General features: G+C 40.1%; 1 protein-coding gene across 1 annotated transcript in view; it reads left to right on the forward strand.

The window, feature by feature from the left end:
* Positions 1-4,690: 4,690 nt before the first annotated feature.
* PKP2 (plakophilin 2) overlaps positions 4,691-21,549 on the forward strand; it is a 143,183-nt gene continuing 126,324 nt past the window's right edge. The window contains exon 1 of the mRNA XM_007943189.2: positions 4,691-4,913. Coding sequence (XP_007941380.1) covers positions 4,691-4,913 — 223 coding nt within the window. The remainder of the gene's footprint in view (positions 4,914-21,549) is intronic.

A 21,549-nucleotide genomic window follows, 5' to 3' on the forward strand; every position in this document is an offset into this window, starting at 1 on the left:
GAAGGAAGGTTGGGCAATCCTATTTCCGTAGTGATACTGCCTCGGAAACCCAAGGAGGGGTCGCTATGAGTCGGGGCCGACTCAACGGCACATAACAACAACAACAACAACAATTGTATATCCAGGAGCTCTGGTGGTACGATAGTTAAAGTATTTGGCTGCAGTGGTTTGAACCCACCAGCCACTCTGCAGAAGAAAGACAAGGCAGTCTGCTTCTGTTACAGTCTTGAAAACCCTATGAGGCAGTTTTACTTTGTCCTTTGGGTTTGCTATGAATAGGAGCTCTGGTAGCATAGTGCCTAAGGCATTTGACTGCTACTTGATGGCAGTGAGTTTGTTTGTAATTAGAATACATAATAAAAGGAGCTCTTCTGGCACAATGCCTAAGGCATTTGACTGTTAACAGAAGGTTGGTGGTTCAAACCCACCAGCCACTCCACAGAAGGAAGATGGGGCAAACTACTTCCGTAAAGATTTACCACCTCGCTAGACCCAATAGGATTTGCTATGTGTTGGAATCAACTCCATGGCAGTGAGTGAAAATGCATACTGCTATCTATGTGACTTTTTAAAAGAGGATAAAAAGTTACCAAGAGTTTGAAAGGTTAAATAGTACTAATGGTTGTGGAACATTCATTATACCATGTAATGTACTAGTGCTTTTATGTACAATTTGTTCATTCATTCAACATACATCTATTGTCTACTTTTTGCACTACTCTAGGTCCTGAAGAGTAGCAGTGAATAAAACCAAAATCCCTCCTTTCATGGAGAGAAACAATCAACAATTAAGTATGTAAAACATAAAGCACATGTGATGATGAAAAATGCATGACGAAAAGTAGAGAAGGGAGATAGTGAGTGACACACACATACATAGCTGACAATACAGGCAGCCAGCTATATTGTCAGGTGGGTGTATGTGTGTATGTGTGTGTGAGAGAAAAGGTTTCACTTAAATGATAAGTTGACATGTGAGCAGAGACCTGAAGCAGGTAAGGGAAACCAAAAGTGTATCTCTGGGAGATGTTTGCTAAAGAGCATTGAAAATTATATTGAACATTTCTTGTGTATCATTCATTGTTTACTCTTCACAAGAGCACTACATGAAAGGTACTTTTATTGCTCTCATTTTACAGGTAAGAAAATTGAGGCTGAAAATGTAATTAAACTTTGCTTAAAGCCACATAACTTAAAAAGGATAAGCTAACATTTAAACTTAAACCTGCTGAACTCACAAGCTATACCATTTCCTCCTGCCAAATCACTTAACTACCCCAAAACAATGTTCCAATATCAATGTACTCGTTAAACCCATTTCCATCTAGTTGATTCCAACTCATAGCAACCCCCATATGGTTTCCAAAGCTGTAAATCTTTACAGAAGTAGACTGCCTCATCTTCCACCCACAGAGCAGCTGGTGGGTTTGAACCACTTGACTGGTTAGCAGACAAGTTCCTCACCCACTGCACCACCAGAGCTCCCTATGTACTCATTTGTACTTACCTAAAAGGACAGGGGGCAGTGGTAGTTCAGTGGTAGAATTCTCACCTCCCATGTGAGGAGTTCAATGTCAGTCCAATGAACCTTGTGTGCAGCCACCATCTGTCAGTGGAGGCTTACGTAGTTGTTATGATGCTGGATGCGGTGTAGTAAATTACCTGGTATGGCTTTTCTAGCCTAAGTCTTTGTAAACTCCATGGTGGAATTTGCTGTGAGCAACTGAGGAGCTCTTGACTGTAAAAGTTATCCACCTGGGATATTTCTGTTGGGTGTGGCACACAGCAATGTTCTGGGAAGCTCGCTTGCGCTCTCTCTCTCTCTCTCTCTCTCTCTCTCTCTCTGGTGTTTAGAATTCTGATATAATTGGCTGGTTTGGCCACTCTGCCAGGCTCAAAAGGGGGCCTCCTAGAGGCCAAGATCTTTCTGACTGCTGGCTGAGAAGGATGTGCTGCTGAAAGAGACATGCACTCCTGAGAGACACTGGGAAAGAGATGCAAGAGACATGTGTTGCTGAGTGAAACACCAGGGGACACGCACTGTTGGGAGAGAGACTGTGAGAGACTGTTGGCTGAGAGACAGCAGGCTGAAAGAGACTGAGCATTTTTCCTGAACTTGAATTGTAGCCTGGTGCTTCCCTAATAAACCCCATAATCTGTGAGTTCTATGTGGCTACTGCAGTGAATAATTATCAAACCCAGCAGAAAGGTGGTGAGTACTGCGGGAGGAACAATTGGTGTCAGGGTTGGTGCAAGGACTGGAAGGAGGCAGCATGTCTGGCCTGGCAGGAATAGGCCTTGATCTACTACTGGTGGTCATTCTGTCTTCCTCTCGTGTGGTTAGAGGAAGTCAGGAGATGTGGCCTCCTTGCCTTTTTAGCACTGGACTTAGTTTTCAGCAGAGCTAGCTCAAGATGGGCTAGGAAGAAAGGCCTGGAGATCTACTTCCCCAAATCAGCCAACGAAAACTTGAGGATCACAAAGGTCTAGAGTCCCCATGAGTTGGTGCCAGCTTATCAGCAGATCAACAACAACCTAAAAGGATAATTGATATAACGTATCACACTTAAAAAAATAACTTGAGATAAAAAATGTAAATAAAGTTTAGCTCATTCAAATAAATAAATGAGAAAAATTGCTTTTTCACTCCTCTAGCGTAATCTAAGGCACTCTGGTAGCATAGTGCCTAAGGAGGCACTTGACTGCTAACCAGAAGGCTGGCAGTTCAAACCCACCAGCCACTCCTCAGAAGAAAGGTTGGGCAATCTACTTCCGTAGTGATACCGCTTCGGAAACCCAAGGAGGGGTCGCTATGAGTCAGATCTGACTCCATGGCAGAGGGTTTGGTTTTTGGAGCAATCTAGATAGTGGCAGAGCTGATCTTGTAAATCATGTTTCTCCAGGCACAAACAAGGAATGCCCTAGCAGACCCTGTGGGGGCAGACATTGAAATTGGCTCCTAAAGTAAGACTCCTTGGCTACATGGAAAGGCTTGGGAATGGTGAGGAAGAGAGAAAGGAGAAGGAAGATAGGAACAGAGGCTGTAGTTGGAAGTCTCTGTAAGCACTTGACCTTTGCCCCACTCCTCTCTTTTAAACAAAGTGGAAGCATCAGTATTGGATGTTTATATCTGGCTTCATAAATTGAGCTTTACAGAAGGTGTAATTTACCTAAAGACTGGTCCTTCAGGGATGGCGAGATGCTTCCAAAGACCTGTCATCCACATGGCTCCTACTCAAACAGTATATTCCACATGGCCTTAGCCATGTGATTGGTTGCACAGGCTTCTAGCCCCTTGATTTCCTCTACATTCCCTAGAAGTTCATCTAAGAAGGGAGGCCATATATCTGTGCATTGAGCGTGTATGTGAGGGTAGAGGCTATGGATAGGAAAACACGGAGGGGAAAGACTGTTCTACGCCATTCCAGACCTGAATAAAAGGAGTTTTGCAGCAACTGAGTGATTTGAGGGAAAGTGAACTTACAAACACAAGCAATCAAAGAGTTTATCTTAATACTGGGGAAAGATGTTTTTCTTTCTACCTGTCAAGTCCAAAGAGGAAAATCAGAACGATGGTGTTCGTTGTAAACTTTGAAGGACTCATTCTGTTGAGTTGTGCTCTCAAGTTCTCAGTAGTCAATTGTGTGTGAAACAACAGCATGATAAATATAAGTTGTGGAAGATGATTGAAAGTCAGAGGCCCCTTCCACGGCCCCTATACAGAAAGCCTGTCAAAAAGAGGACTTAATCTACGTTAGCACGCCTATTAAAAAGTTTCATCTAGTAAAAGGCGGCCCTTCTCTTATGCCTTTCATTGGATTTTTTTCTATGTGGGTGTGTTCGTATGAGCTGAGTGGGTGAGCAAGAGCGCACTAGGTACAATTTGTGTATTTTCAAGAGAAAACAGAAGCTCTCAATGAGGAAGAACATATGTTTCTGGGACAGCATCTGTGCAAAAAGCACACAGTCCCTAAGTTGTACTAAGGGGGAAAACTTTCTTAAAAAGTAATTTATTTCAATACGGCTCATCTTCTTGGCAATTCTCTCTCCTTTCCCTAATACTGTCCTAACCAAAAAACTCTTTCTCACCCTCAGGTCCAGGAAAATCCCGAAACGTTTCTAACATTGTCAGAGCCTGACTAACCAGATAAACTGCTCACTCGGAGATCCCCAAGGCAAGCCTGGGCCCAAGAACAGAGGTGACTCTCCAGGTCTGCCTGGAGGGCGGATCCTCCCGCAATTAAACGGATATCACTACATTTAGAGCGCTTGGCGAAGTCCAGCAAGACAATGATAGCGGGCGGGGCGCGGCCCTGACAGGCGGGTTCCGAGGTGACACCCAGGGTGTGGGAGACCTAAAGGGTTCGCGCCCTGTCCTCGCTTCAGAGAACTAGGGCCTGCCCCGCCAGGTGTCCGCGCGTGCTGCTGAATGCGCACCCGTTCCCGGGCCCGACTGCGCGTGCCTGGAGAGAGCCGCGTCCCCAGACCCAGGAGAGGTTGGGCCCAGGACTCTCCAGGCCCCGCTCACCCGGCACGGACCTCTCACCAGCTCCGGGGCCGGACCGGAGGCGGGGCCCGGGCGGGGCCCAGGCGGCGGGGCGGGGCTAGTGCCCGCGCCCCCGACTCAACCGCTGCTGCTTGGCCCTCAGGTCTGGAGACTGGTGAGCTGCTCGGTCGGTCCTCCGGCCCCATGGCTGTCCAGAGTTCCCCGGCTGAGTGCGGCTACATCCGCACGGTCCTCGGTCAGCAAATCCTGGAGCAACTGGACAGCTCCAGCCTCGCCCTGCCCTCCGAGGCCAAGCTGAAGCTGGCGGGGAGCAGCAGCCGCAGCGGCCAGGCGGCCAAGAGCCTGCGGATCCAGGAGCAGGTGCAGCAAACCCTGGCCCGGAAGGGCCGGAGCTTTGTAGGCAATGGTGAGTGGAGCTCCGCCGCCCCTTGCGCCTCCCGACCCTGCCCGTCACCTTTACCCCAGTCCTTCTCTCACCCCCATTGCCCTGTGGCTTAGACTTGGTATTTCCTGGGGGTGCGGAACCTGAAGTTCTGCCCACCTGTTGCTCGTGGCTCTTTTATGTGACCCATCGCGACTCTGGACTCAGACCTGCTTAGTTGGAGAAAGCACTTGTCATATCTATGTCTGTGTATATTAAGTGCACATATATATATATCTGTGTCAAAGAATTCAATACAAGATTTTCACCCCTCATTTGGCCACCCCCAACCCCCAGCCCCAACCCCTGCTGGCACAGGGTAAATTAATCTGGAAGCTCAAGACGTCTATAAACACTGCATTTCCATTCAGAATTTTCTAAGCTCATTTTTCTGGGAGAAAGTGCTTTTCACTTTTATTGGACATTTTAGAGTTCATGACCCCCATAAGTATTTGAAAAAGACCTGAAAGCATTTAAGACCTGGCGCTCCTGAAATTTGATTGTAGTGCCTCGCCCAGGTACTAAGGGGCGCTCCACCTAGTGCACCGGTCGAGTGGCTGATCTGGGAAGTGAACAAATTGGTCAGGAGGCTTAGAACCAGGGAACCACCACATTACCCCGAGGAGGGGGAGGAGGAAGGGGACTTTGGCCAGGCCTGCAGCAGCCTGGCCTGGCTCTCACCCCTTCCCCCATCCCACTCCACCCCCACCCCCCAGTTCTGGCCACTGTGCCGTTGACGCTCTCTCCATAAAAGTAAACCCTGAAATTAATTTTTAAAAAAATCTAAACTGAAAACACTGTATTGATTGATAGGAGAGGTGAAAAAGAGAAAAGATGGCAAGCCAGTTGTGAAAATTAGAGAATATAATTTATCACTTTCTCCCCTAGGAAAGAAAGGTGATCACAGTGACACTGTAACTCTTGTTAGTTGTGTATATTTTAAAATTTTCCGCTATAAAAGCACTATAGACTTATAAAAAAATAATAAGAGGAAAGAAATTGAGTAATTAATTAGATTGAGGAATCAGTTTGCTTCTTGCAATGTTTACCTCTTCTGCTAGGAATTTACTTGGGCAATGACAAGTTACTTGCCAATTTTTTTCCCCATTAGGGAAAAAAACAAATGCTATCATACCAGACCACAGACTGAAAGCAGCAAAAAGTCTGGGAGGCTATACTGTTCTCAATTTTTGTAAAAGAATCTTAAAGGATTAGGCAGTCAACATTTACATACTCGAGAGGTAAACAAATGATTTTAGTGATAATAGCTACATTATTGAATGCCTGCTATGTGTCAAGAATTGGACTATGTCATTCGGTAAATTATTTATATTTTCAAAAAACTTGTGAGATAAGTATTTTAATCCCCTTTTTACAGATGAGGAAATTAAGCAGATAAATAACACTCAAATTCCTAGTCAGTAGTGGTTCAAACCCACCAGCCACTCTGCAGAAGCAAGACTGGACAATCTGCTTCTGTAAAGATTTACCACCTGGGAAACCCAATGGGGTCGCTATGAGTCGGAATCTACTTGATGCCAGTGGATTTGGTTTGGTTTCCTAGTCAGTAAGTGGCAGGGCTGGTATTTAAAGTCTAATTAAAACTTTTGCTTATTAATACAAAGTGGACTTTATTAAACACAAAGTTTGTGTGGGCCCCTTGCTCTAGGCTGCTAACCATGGGAGTTCTGATAGTGTGGTGCCTAAGGCACGTGACTGCTAATCAGAAGGCTGGCACTTCAAACCCACTAGCCACTCCTTGGGTAGTGATACTGCCTTGGAAACCCAAGGAGGGGTCGCTATGAGTCAGGGTGTGACTCGATGGCACATAACAAAAACAACAACAGCAGGCTACTAACCTAAATGTTGGCAATTGGAACCCTCTCAGCTGTGCTACAGAACAAACACTTGTTGAATTGCTTCCCTGAAATTTACAGCCAAGAAAAACCCCATGGAGCAGTTGTAATCCATAACATCTGAAGTTGTCATAAGCGAGAATCGATTATAAAGCAATGAGTTTGGTTCTTTGATTGTTTAAATCTCTGTGGCACCTCTGGGCAGCTCTGCCAATTAGCCCTGGCTAATTTCCTTTCCTACCACACTTCCTGCCTCCTCTGATTTCCTAAGAATCTGAGCTGACTAAGGTAGATGTTAGCTCCAATGAAATGTTTAAAGTAAAATTAAGGATAACCAAAAAAGCCAAACCAGTTGCCAAACTCCATGTACTGCAGAGTAGAACTGCACTCCATAGGGATTTAAAGACTGTGACCTTTCAGAAGCATAACTCCAGGGCTTTTTCCCAAACTCTGCCCAAGTTATTTAATTCTTTACATTACAGATACCTTTGATTCTGAGAAATGAGCTTTAAAAAAAGGCTTGAGCTTTTTATGATGGTTTGTTTTTATATATTGACCTTTCTTTTCTTGTTATAGTTACTAAACTTTCACTGATGACCCTATTAAAAGACAAAAAAAAAAAACCACAAAAAACTCATTGCCAAGTCGATATGACTCATAGTGACCCACCCACTTGGGTTTCCGAGGTGTTATCTCTTATGGAAGTAGATTGCCCAATCTTGCTTCTGAGGAGTGGCTGGTGAGTTTGAACCACCAGCCTTCTGGTTAGCAGTGAAGTGCATTAGGTACTGCGCCACCCTATATAAAGTAACAGTCTCCTCTTTCACACTTCTCTTTCCCTTAATCCCCCATCCCACTTACCTTTATTTTCTGAAGCATGGCTGTTAGCACCATGGTCATATGCAGTCTCTCTGCCCCAGAATGTAAGCTCCTTGATGGCAGGTTCATTTGCATGTTTTGTACCTGACCCAATATTCAGTACCTACTGTGATACCTAGTACATACTTAGAGCTCAATAAATTTTTGTCAAGTAATAAAGTAAATAAGTAATTTCTGCTTATGTCTGCTTATTTTGCTTGCAGTCCTTAACTATAATGAAAACCTACTTTTATGTAGCCAATGCTGAGCAGAAATTAATTTCTAATGGTGGAATTTTAAGCACCACAACTAGCAAAGTAAAATAAATAAAAATATAATCTATAGTGCATCCTATGAAGGACACAAACACAAGTAACTGTGAGGCATACATATCCTTCCTTGGGGAGTGTGAGCTACCATGGGGTAGGGGACAACATGATTAGATTGGGAGGACAGATTCCACAAAGGTTTTACCTTTTGTTTAAGATTTACCATTAGTTCAGCTAAAGGGCTTGAGCTGTAATTGTTTTCAGAATCCTGTGGTCGTTCTGTTTCGGCCTTAAATGTAGGGGTTAATATTGGGAAGACCTTAATATTGGGAGGGTTCATCCTCAATTCTGACTTATTTCAGAAGATCAAATCTATAAGCCCCCTACCATTTCCGTCTAAATAAAGTTGAGATGGTTCTGGGAAAGTGGTCAGGGCTAGACAACACACGATTCCCTCAGAACATGAAAGCAAAGAACCTAAATTTAGATTTCAAAGACTAGCTAAAGACGGCTCCAGGATGACTGAGACCAATTTTGTATCAGAGTCATTGTACCCATTCTGTCTATGCACACCTGTAGATCCAGGGCCAAACTGTAACCAAATTGGCTTCCTCCATGGGGGACACATAAGATGCACATTAGGTATTCTTTCCTAGCCTATGAGAATGGCCAACCAGGAAGGGCAATCAGACACACTATTCAATAAATGGAGGGAATGGAGCCATAAACACAGGGAAGAAAACATTGTTGAACATCTACCATATGCCTAACCCTGCTGTACAGTCTTTACAAGTTTGGGTTTTCATTTATTCTTAAAACAATTAGATAGGGGGATCCATTTTACATGTGAAGAAATTGAAGCCCATGGTTACACAATTTATGAGTAATTCTGCTTAAATTTAACCTAGGCTTATCTTTCAGCAAACATTTATTAGAAGCTTAGGTCTAAACCCATGTATGATCTACCCTTTCTCTGTCTACAACATGGTACACCAGTGGCTTGGTGAATCTAACAAGTGTCAATTGAGTATGCTCTTTATGCAGGGACTGTGCAGGCCCTGAATTAAACACACACTCTGTTTGCTATAAAGCAAGTAGTTAGAAGTCTGAAGAAGGAAGCCTGTGTCCCCCCCTACCCCCCTACCCCCCAAAAAAATGCAATACCAAATAAAAGGTGGTAAGCAATCCAAAAAGACAGCTAACACATTATGGAGTTTGGACGTGTTATGGAATGTTACTTTTAGATGAAGCAAATTTTAGAAAGCTTATTGAAGGATTTCCTAGCTCGCGAATTCAATGGGGTTGGACATAGGGAGGTGGTTGGGGAAGAGCATTTTAGGAAGGGAAACCATGACTATTTCATAGTTTCCAGAATTGGTATGGTAGAACAAAAGATACTATGAATGGTGCTTCTGCCCTAATGCTTAGGGCAACTACTTGAGTGGCTCTTCCAACTAAGGAACAAAATGTTTGAAATATTTTGATTACAACAGCAGCTTCCTTGCAAGCTGAAATATACTCAGCAGCCTACACAAAAGTGCAAGTCAGGCAGAGAGATAAGGCAGCAAACACCTACTGACTTTAAAGCCTCAGCTTTCTGAGACTTGGAAATAGCTTCAGAGGAATTTAACATTGTCACTCCATGAAAGAATTACCAGGGGTGGTTCCTGTGTGTTGTTTAAATAAGGTTCTTTGAAAAGGTCTGGGGGAGGGGGGGTGATTCATGATGGTTGTATTGTTTTAATTATTTCCTTATTACTCTTATGTCTCTAAAAGTGAAACAGACAAGCAGTTATTGAGAACAGTGCTTGTCTGGAAAGGGTCCTAGAGTAACACAAGAAAATCCAGGAAGAAACAACCCTGGTGTTTACTATCAGAGAATTCTGAATTGTTGAAATACCTGTAAGATTGTGGCAATAGATTATCTGCTGAACACTAAAGTCTTGATTTGTTGATAAATATCCCCCAAATGTCTTTAACTCTTCAATTTCTTTCTAATGCATTTGTATAGGTGGGAGGTTTTTATTGTCAATCACTCAGTAACTTTTGATGTTATTTTAAACTGTGCTGAACATTTTACAGTTGATTTTAACTTTTAGGGCAGGGTGTGGGGCCTGAATTCCTTAGCTGCATTGTGAAATGAATATGCATTGTAGGTAATTTTTTTAAAAATACATGTTTATAAAAGTCACAGAGAAGACATTTAAGAGTTGCCAGTGTTGTTGTTGTTGTTGTTATGTGCTGCCGAGTCGGACCAGTATTAGCTAAGGGAAAAATTCTAAGGCCCATATCCTATTTATTATGCTTACCTTGAAAGTTGTTGTTGTTGTTGTTGTTATTTGCCATCCAGTCGGCCCTGACTCATAGCGACCCCTCCTTGGGTTTCCAAGGCAGTATCACTACGGAAGTAGGAATGCCCAACCTTCCTTCCAAGGAGTGGCTGGTGGGTTTGAAAGTACTTACTACTACTTAATTATTACATAGTATCTCCCTGGGGTACCTAGGTAGGAAAAAGTTATGTTTAAAATTGTGTATGTAATGCTTGTAAAACACAGTGAACAATAGCCTAGTGAAATTTACAACTTCTTTGAAAATCTGCCATTAAAACTTGAGGCATGCCATTTACTCAGATGGCTTCTCTGGCCAAGCTACTTTGAATATCTGTGAACAGAGACAATTCTAGAAAAAAGGCTGATGTTTGGCTAAGGGTAGAAAAAAGGGTCAGTTAATAGGTGTTGTTGTTGTTGTTGTTATGTGCCATCGAGTTGTATCACTACAGAAGTAGGATTGCCCAACCTTCCTTCCGAGGAGTGGCTGGTGGGTTTGAACCACCAGCCGTCTGGTTAGCAGGCAAGTGCCTTAGCCACTATGCTACCAGAGCTCCCTTAATAGGTGTTAGTGGGGAGAAAAAGAGTAAGTATTGTTAAAATACTGTATGAATTCTTTGTTTGCCAAAAAGGAATTTCAGGAATGAAGCAATTCTGGGAGCGAGGTGACTGGTGATCCAGAAAGCAGGAGGGGTAGGGAGGGAGGGAAAAAGAATCAGAAGGTGGAGTGACTGGGACATGACCATCCTGTTCTGAATATAAGGTGTCAGTAATGCCACTGGATTTAATGTACCTCCATATAAGCCTAATGTAGCCCATAGGCCACTGTTTGTTCAGGTCTAGCAGATTGATTGCAGTAAGTACAAAAAAGAGTATGTCTTTTTAAAGAAATTCTTCTGATTATAATTAGTTAAAAGAAATAGAGTGTTAAAATAGTGATTACAAAAAAATAAGCTTCACACTGCTAGAAATGGTGAGAACACGTGTTTTATGGGTGGAGTTTAGAGTGAAGGAGTGTTAGGAATGATTCAGAATCAATAGACTGTATGAAACCACAAAGACCCAGAGTAAGTGTTTGATTATGAAAGTGCTTTGTTCTGTGTGTCACAGATTAGATGTAGGAAATTACCTTAAAGGGAAGAAAACTACTCAATCTGGCTTTTAAAAAGACTCCATTAACATTATCAATGTCCTGTGCTAGGGGGCAATCTACTTCCATAGTGATACCGCTGGGAAACCCAAGGAGGGGTCCCTATGAGTCTGGTCCCACTGAAGGCACATAACAGCAACAATGGTTCCAATGAAATGAACAGACTACTGATACTGATATTCAAGGTATCTCTTATTCACGTAGCCTCACTCTCCTAAAATGTTGCTTCAGTTATTAGCTTTAAAAACTTCTCATGTATTAAACTAAGCTATAATTATTGACATTATTTTATCTTCAAATATAATTTAACATTCATTTTATACTAAGATAACAATTTAATTTTCTGGTCTAACCAATAAAAATTCTTTAAGATCTATGATTTCTTTTTTTTCTTCTCTAAGAGAAGCAGAATATTAGCAACTTATCTATGATATTAATGAAAAATAACAAATAATGTTGCTAAAATCTCTGGAGTTTGTAAATCAGACTTGACTAATATAGCCTATATTAGATCATTTGGTTCCAACTCAGATGATAATCTAAAATTTTAAATTACACAATTCTGAGGTAATTATGTAAGTAATTACACAATTCTGAATTGGTCTCCAGCTGTTTTGTACATATACACAAAGGTAGAAGACATGAATACCATATATTTGCCCTGAGAAAGTAAACAGTAAAAGGCAGCACTGAAACTGGGAATAGACAATAAATTAGAGGAACACTTATTCTATTACAGTGACCCACATCACTCCTTTGCATTATGAGCGTAAGAATAATAAACAGAATTTCAGGTCCTTTTATAATAGAAATGTTTAAAAATCTATTTTATATCTTTTGAGTAATGCCAATAATGGTGATTAGATATTGAACATAAAAACAGTTGTAATATTATTAAAGTACTCTTTTAAAAAAGAGCTGGGGAAACCAATATGTAGACCTAGAGAAAAATGCATATTTGGAAAAAAAACTTTTAGCATTTGAAAACACAACTCACCATAACATATTTTTCTATTCTTTGACTAATCAGCTTTAGGCTTAACAATATTACTTGACCAAAGCAATCATAACCAAAGTGGCAATTCCTTGAATTCCAGAAGAAAATGTTGCCTATTGAACCAACTGCCATTCAGTCAATTCCAACTCGTAGCAACCCTGTAGAACAGAGTACAACTGCCCCATAGAGTTTCCAAGGCTGTAAATCTCTGTAGAAGCAGACTGCCACATTTTTCTCCTGCAGAGCTGCTGTGGGTTTGAAACATTGACCTTTTGGTTAGCGCTGAGTGGCACAGTGGTGCCACAGGGTCTCCAAATTATTTCCACTAAATTTTAAATCGAACTAACACCTACATTCATTGGCACAATTGACCAGAGGGGACCACGTTAGGATTATTGTATCTCAATTACGTTTTCTTTGAAGAATAACAAATGGGAACTTTTCTTGAAAGATAATAAGAACATACTGTTTTTGTCCACTGCTGTCAAGTCAGTTCTGACTCATAACAACCCTATGTACAACAGAACGAAACACTGCCTAGTGCTGCACCATCTTTATAATCATTGTCATGTTTGAGCCCATTGTTGCAGCTGTTGTGTCAGTTCATCTTGTTGAGGGTCTTCCTCTTTATTGCTGACCCTCTTCTTTACCAAGCATGAAGGGACTGGTCCTTCTTGATAATTGTCCAAAGTGCGGGAGATGAAGCCTCGTCATCCTCGCTTCTAAGGAGCATTCTGTCTGTACTCCTTCCAGTACAGGTTTGGTTATTCTTCTGATAGTCCCTGGTGTATTCAATATTCTTTGCCATTACCGTCATTCAAAAACATCAATTCTTTTTCAGTCTTCCTTATTCATTGTCCAGCTTTCACATGTTTATGAGGCAATTGAAAATACCATGCTTGGGTCAGGTGCACCTTTATCCTCAAAGTGACTTCTTTGTTTTATGACACTTTAAAGAAATCTTTTGCAGCAGATTTTCCCAGTATAATACATAATTTGATTTCTTGACTGCTGCTTCAGTGGATAGTGATTGTGGAGCTGAGTAAAATGAAATCCTTGACAACTTAAATATTTTCACCACTAGTTATGATGTTGCTTATTGGTGCAGTTGTGAGGATTTTTGTTTTCTTTATATTAAGGTGTAATTCGTATTGAAGGCTGTTGCCTTTGATCTTCATTAGTAAGGGCTTCAAGTTACATTCATTGTCAGCAATCAAGGTTGCAAATCACAGGTTGGTAATAACTCTTCCTCAAATCCCGATGCCACATTTTTCTTCTTATAGTCCAGCTTCTCAGATTATTTGCTCAAAATACAAATTGAGTCAGAATGGTGAGAGAATAGAACTCTAACACACACCTTTCCTGATGTTAAGCCATGCAGTATGCCTGCAGTATCTCTTTGTGCATTCGAATGACTGCCCATTGGCCTATATATGGGTACCTCATGGGCACAATTAAGTCTTCTGGAATTCCCATTCTTTGCAACGTTATCCGTAATTTGTTATGATCTGCACAGTTGAATGTCTTTGCATATTCAATAAAACACAGTTAAATACCTTTCTTGTAGACTTTCCTTTCAGCCAAGATCCATCTGACATCAGCAGGGATATGCCTCATTCCACATTCTCTTCTGAATCTGGCTTGAATTTCTGGCAGTTCCCTGTCAAGATACTGCTAGAAAAGTTTTTGAATTACTGTCATCAAAATTTTACTTGTGTGTGATATTAATCCTACTGTTCAATAATGTTCTCATTCTATTGGATCACCTTTCTTTGGAAAGGGCACAGATGTGAATCTCTTACAGTCAGTTGGCCAGGTAGATGTTTTCCAAATTTCTTGGTATAGATAATGCTTCCAGCATTGCATCCAGTTGTTGAAACATCTCAATTGGTATTCCATCAATTCCTGTGGCCTTGTTTTTGGCCAGTGTCTTCAGTGCAGCTTGGATGTCTTCCTTCAGTTACATTGATTCTTGATCCTGAAATGGTTGAACTTCAACCAATTATTTTGGGTACAGTGATTCTATATATTCCTTCCATCTTGTTTTGATGCTTCCTGAGTTGTTGAATATTTTGATAGCAGAATGTTTCAATATTACAACCCTGGAGAAGGATATCATATTTGGTAAAGTAGACAATCAGTGAAAAAGAGGAAGATTCTCAATTAAATCCATCTAGTTGGGTTGACACAGTGGCTGTAACAATGGGCTCAAGCATAGCAACAGTTATAAGGATAGCACAGAACTGAGAGATGTTTCATTCTGTTGGACTCTTTGTTGGAACTTACTCGATGGCACTTAACAACAAGTCATTAGTCTTGCAAAAATCTTTCATGCTATTTCCAGCATCATTTCCATCACCAAGGTCGTGTTTTCCAACTACGGATCATTCTTTGTTTCCAACTTTTGTATTCAGTCACCAGTAGTTATTAATGCATGTTATTGCATATTTGATCAATTTCAGACTGCAGAAGTTGGTAAAAATATTCAATTTTCTTTGGCATTCATGGTTGGTGTATAAATTTGAGTAGTAGTTATAGTAATTGTTCTTCCTTGTAGGCATATGGATATTACTCTATCACTGACAGCGTTGTACTTTAAGATAGATCTTGAAATGTTCCTTTTGATGAAGAATGTGACACCTTTCCTCTTCTTCAATTTGTCTTTCTTGACATAGTCGATCATATGTTTGTCTAATCTAAAATGGCCAATACCAGTCCATTTCAGCTCCCTTCAATTTACTATAGATCATTAAAATATTACAGATAAATACACAGCCATACATGAGATAAAAGAATGACAGTATATAAATGTCACCCAGATATAGAATGTTCCTTTCAAACCAACATAGTAAGCTTTTCTCAGGAAGAAAGAATCTGCCTACATTTTAGAGGAGGGAATTTTTCTTCCTCTCCATATTCCCTGAGTGACAAAGAAACTTTAGAGAGTATGTGAACATATTCCATCCATTCCAAGACAAAAGAACATATGCAACTATCTCTTCACAGATGACTCTACTGTAGTGATCCACAGACTAGATATCAACCTGAAGGATTAAGTGCAGACTAAATTGTTTAACTGGAATATATTGAATATACACAGAAATATGGCTAATTAACAATTAACTGTTAGGTGCTGATACAGGACTATACTGGAAGCAATATTATAAGATATTATAAGATGAGTCTCCTGATGTCAAGCAGCTAAATAGAGACAGCCTCTTCCTGCTTTAATCTGGCCCCACTCTATTCCATTCCCCACATAGCTACTAGAGTGAACTTTCTAAAATCTCATCATAGCATTTCCCTATTTAAATTCCTTCAGTTTTTTGCTGTTATCTACAGGGGTAAAATCCTCATTCAACACGGCATTCCAAGTTCTTCATGATCCGATGCCTGCAACTTCTCAAACTTCATCCCTATCACTCCCACCCCCCTTCACACTGACAGGGGGAATTTATCTTGCTTGGTATTCCTACCCCTCCCCCACCTGCTCCACTCCTCTCTTTCTTCTCTTTGCCTGGTTAACTCTTAACCTCCCCTCAAAACTCAGTTCTGTTTTGCCCTCTTATAGGAAGCCTTCCCTCACCCCTATTCTCCACCTCACATTGTAGAGTGAGATCTTGAATGTAAGTAGAAGAGTTTGATCATTGTGAGTCACCAAAGATATTTCAGTATGGAAGAAACATGAAAAATGCAAGGGTTTTGTGAAAATATACTTGACAGAAGTATGAAGGATAAGTTTAAAGGAGAAGGCAGAGTACCCATGAATCAGTTGGGGAGGAAGTGATTAGTGAAAATATAATGAGGCAATAGAAATATAATGAGCTGAGAATCATTACAAAGAAACCGTATAGTGGATTTTTAAAGCAAAACATAATCTATTTAAGACTCTTATAAATTCACCTTTTTGATCACTAGTTACATCATCATGAGTCTGATGTGATATTAGTCATTGCAGTTCTTAAGTCTAATAAGTAAATCATTATGAGATGCCTCAGCAAATGAATTGGCAGAGATGTTAAAGCAAGAAGACAAACTACAGAAATTAATAGATTTAGAAACTTCCAGGATGGATGTATTTACTGTTTTACCAGTATGCTGAGTTACCAGTTTATAATCACAAGAATCATATTCTGACTTCTCAAACAAAATATGTGACATAGATACATACAATATAAAAGGGCCTTTTATCTGTATTTTTGTGGTTATCTAGAGCAATAATTTGAGGGGTGTCAAAAAATTCCATAAAGTGGTATCATAGGCTATTCCTCAAAATTCATATTGGGCTCTTGAAAACTAAGATGTGGCTCGTTAGTATACTCTGTAAGTCATTCAACCATTGACCAGTCAGTCACATACTGGCACTTGGAGCTTGTGGCCCATTCTCCCAGGAGAGCTGGTCTGTCCTTCATATACTCAAGTTTGTAAGAACGCATGGCCATGTACGTTTCAGCCTACAGTCAACATACTGAGTTGTTTCTCAGAGTTAATTCTGTAAATTGTGTTAACTCATCACAGTGAACAACACTGCACAATTTTTTTTTGTTAAGTTTTTAATAATGCAAAATATTAGACTTTTATCTGCTTTCTAAAAACATTCTTCCCCATAATGTCCTAAATAAATAAATTTCACTCCTTTTCCAGCCTGAGCAGGTACTTACCTAGGTAGTATGGAATAAAATGATTATGGGTTCCATAAATAGTTGCTAATTTTTTTAAGTGGGGGCAGGAAATAAGAATGGAACAAGAAAAAAGAAGTATGTTGTTGTTGTTATGTGCTGTCGAGTTGGCCCCAACTCATAGCGACCCCTTCTTGGGTTTCCGAGGCAGTATCACTACGGAAGTAGATTGCCCCATCTTCCTTCCGAGGAGTGGCTGGTGGGTTTGAACTGCCAGCCTTCTGGTTAGCAGTCAAGTGCCTTAGGCACTACGCTACCAGAGCTCCTAAAAAGAAGTATGTATTTTTTAAAAATGTAAGTCCAGGAAATGAGTCCTCTGTTACACGTCCACAAGGGCAAGCAAAAAACTGCCCCAAGTCAGAGATATTAATGTGTGGTTTTTGATGGGTCCTCACATATTTCATGTTTTTCTTTTGCTATGTAAATTACTTCTGATAAGATTCAAGATGCCATGCCACACCTGTGATAAAATGTCCCTACTTCTATTCTAATGAAAGAAAGTAAGCCTAAATCTTTAAGAACTGGTCTTACCCAGAGCTTTCTGTTGTTGTTAAGTGCCACTGAGTGGGCTCCGACTCGTAGTGACCCTGTGCACAACAGGATGAAACAGTGCCGAGTTCCTGCGCCATCCTCACAATCCTTGCTGTATTTGAGCCCATAGTAGCAGCCACTGTGTCAGTCCATTTTGTTGAAGATCTTCCCCTTTTTCGCTGACCCTCCACTTTACCAAGCATGATATGCTTCTCTAAGAAATGGTCCCTTCTGACATGACCAAAGTAGGGGAGATGAAGTCTGGCCATTCTCACTTCCAAGGAGCATTCTGGCTGCACTTCTTCCAGGACAGATTTGTTTGTTCTTCTGGCGGTCCATAGTACTTCCAGTATTTCTCATCAATGCCTCAACTCAAAAGCATCAACTCTTGTTTGGTTTTCCTTATTCATTGTCCAGATTTCACATGCCTGTGAGGTGATTGAAAATACCATGGTTTGGGGTAGGTGCACCTTAGTCTTCAGAGTGACATCCATCCTTGCTCTTTAATACTTTAAGGAAGTCTTTTGCAGCAGATTTTCCCAGAACTTTCTGTAGGAAGACCAAATACAGGAATATGATAGCTTTAGACTTTTAGCCTCTGTTTCCAGCAAAAAGCTCATTGTGAGTCAACATAGTACAAAGGCAACTACTTGCGGTTGTTAACACAATTAAGGTTAGCATTTAAATCAATATTGATAATGAACATGTGCTGATATCTGTGCATTTATTTATCTTTACCTTTTTTATGGGAACCTCTTTTAATACTTTTATCTCTAGGAATTCTCCTTTTAGAACTCAGTGTAAACCAAATCACTTTTTAAACTGTTCTCATAGAGTGTTGGAAGCTTGAAAGAAAAGATGCTTTTCTGAAAGTAAGTGCTGCTTGCTTTCTAGTAGAAACAGGTGATATAAATTTTTAACTCTTTTTTGTTTAGAATTTCTCTATCTCTGCTTACCATATAAGAGAAGCTGTTTTTTTAGAGTGTGCTATGGTAACAGGACAGCTCTGGTGGCATAGTGTCTAAGGCTATGACTGCTAACCAGAAGGCTGGCGGTTCAAACCCACCAGCCACTCCTCGGACAGAAGATTGGGCAATCTACTGCCTCAGAAACCCAAGGAGGGATAGCTATGAGTCGGATCCTACTCGACAGCAGTGGGTTTTATGGTAATGGAAGCAGAATAGAATCAAATTGGCATAATAAAATATGTCAATTTGCTATAATAAATATTAAGTTGAACCAATTAGTTAATTTAGCTTCTCACAAAACCCACAAATAGAAAAAAAATTGTGATTATGGAAATCACTTTAGCATTATAAACCCTAACAATAATTTATTATTTTGGATAATACTTACATAGCTGTGTAGGATGAAAGATATTTTTCTCCTAACAGCTTGCTTAGGGATCATGTAATTCAGATGTAACATTCAGACTTGAAAAGAGAAAAGTTATATTATCTTTTGAGGGCTAGACCTCGTCAGTTTTCTGAGCCATTTGGAATTCTTCTACTATGGAATCCAACACCACCACTTCCCACCCTTCAATTACTTTGACTTGAATTGGTTATTTGAGGAAAGAGGGTAGAGTTTAAAGTTGTTTTATAGCTACCTACTTCATTTCCCCTAACATGGGCTCCATAAAATGTCTATGGTGTTCTTAGAAGAAAAAACAAAAAAAAAAAAACAACCAAACTCACTGCCATTGAGTCGCACCCGACTCATAGCAACCCTTCCTTGGGTTTCCAAGGCGGTATCACTATGGAAGTAGAACGCCCAATCTTCCTTCTGAGGAGTGGCTGTTGGGTTTGAACTGCCACCCTTCTGGTTAGCAGTCAAATGCCTTAGGCACTATGTCACCAGTCTCTTTCTTTGAAGAACAGATTTGTGTAATGTTTGCCTGAGTCAATATTAATTTGAATTATTCCCTAATGTTCGATAGTCATAAATCATCATCTGCTTTTGGAAAGCACATTATGCATTGGACAAGTGAACTGAATGACTGAAAAGCTACAATGTTGTCATAGTGATCCTCAGTGACTAGGTTAATCAGAATCAACCAGAGAAAGTCAAACTTAACACCACTGGTAAATTTACCAGAATAAAAAATCTGAGATACAGTACAACACAGTGTAATTAAAGCATGCACATTGGTTTAGCCTCTCCGGAACAGATTAATTCATGAAAAAGTGTGAAAAACAAATTTTTGTGAACCAGGTTCTGTTTTTAAAACCTATCTCATTTTTGCATATTGTTTAACAATTTTAAAAACATTTGAATGTGTGCTTTCTCAGGCAAACCTCTCTCTCAGCAACCCTGTTGTTGTTGTTGTCGTTGTTGTTGTTGTTATGCCATCGAGTCGGCCCTGACTCATAGCGACTCCTCCTTGGGTTTCCGAGGCAGTATCATTACAGAAGTAGGATTGCCCAACCTTCCCTATCAGTAGTTGGAATTACAGGGAAATGAGGCTTCTAAGTGATTTGTGCAAACACACAGAAGGTGGTAGAACCAGGACTCAAAACCAAGTCACAGATTGCTTTGACTTACAGAAGATACCTCCTTCCTTTCGTAAAATAAACAGATCTTTTGAAACATAATCATGACCTAATTTTTCTTGTTAGTAAACCTAGTTTCAAGCAGGATGTATCTCTGTCTATCTATAAGCTTGTTTCCTTGTTTCTATTTTTGGAAAAAGATGTGGCTGAATTATTGTATATGTTCAATAGCCATAATATATATTTTATTCACTGGTTAAATGGAAAATAATGACTTCCCTAAAGAAATGTTTCCATCCCAGTCAATATTTACTTTTTTTTTAAATTCCAATCAGTCTAAAATTTCTTTAAAATCTTTATCCGCCATCCTGATCTCAGATTCATGACTGCCTGGGCAAATTAATCTGTAGTATTGTTGTTTATGATTGGCTTTTTAACCAGAGAAACCATATATTGTGCAAAATGCAAGTGGAACATCAGCTGTCACATCTTTGTTTACGTATATATTCCTCAGGAAGAGAGTCCAGGGTTTAAGAAAATAATCCCCCACCCCACCCCCATTGCCAACAACTACCTTGTAGTTATTTTGGGAATAATTAAACTGGTCTCAGTTCACTCTTGTGAAAATTAAAGGAGAAGCTTCCTTACATGAGCAAATAAAAACTTGGTATTTTCAAATATTTCACATTGCCCAGGCAAAGGTTCTAGAGGAATATTAGAATGATAGTTTTTAGTCTTTATATCAAAAGTTATGAATAATAATCCCTCTAGGGTTTTGATAAATGACAATTTCAGAAACACTACCACCCATTGAACAGAGAACAGTGGAAAAAGGAGGAACCAGCCAACCTGACTAATAAATCTCTGTAATTTAAAGCAAATGAACTTAAAATTCCCTGTTTATAAATGGAGATAACAATAGCTGGCTCTGTGCCACAGAATGTTTTAAAGAAACACATAAGATACATTGAGCTCTTTAAAGAAAGGTAATATTGAAATGTAAGGCGTTTATATAAGTTGCTTTTAAAAAGTCTTCCCCTCCAGCAACAACCAGAATTAAACATTTTACTTCAGCAATCCTGATTATAAAACATAATGGTTAGCTATTTTGGTAGGATAGATTGTTCCACTCGAGGGCCTGTCAAAAGGTTCTTACATTTTAAAAATCCTGGCAGGTACCTCAGCGTAAACTTGGAATATATTTCTTCTTCAATATCTACCTACTCTAGGAAGTAGGTAAAGGGTACTTTTCCAGGTGATGAGGGGCTAGAGGGCCCCCACTTGCACAAATGTTGCTTGGTCCCAAAATCACACCCTTTCATCATCTGACATTTCATCATAGAGTAAGAATTAATGATTCCAGCTACCATCTATATATAATCATTAGTGTTTTCTCATTATAGATTGCCCCTGACTTTCATACATTCAATTTTTATATAGTTTAAACTATTAAACATAGATA

Source organism: Orycteropus afer, unplaced genomic scaffold (genome assembly GCF_000298275.1).
Source record: "Orycteropus afer afer isolate SDZICR_OR568_19922 unplaced genomic scaffold, OryAfe1.0 scaffold00100, whole genome shotgun sequence".
NCBI lineage: Eukaryota > Metazoa > Chordata > Mammalia > Tubulidentata > Orycteropodidae > Orycteropus > Orycteropus afer.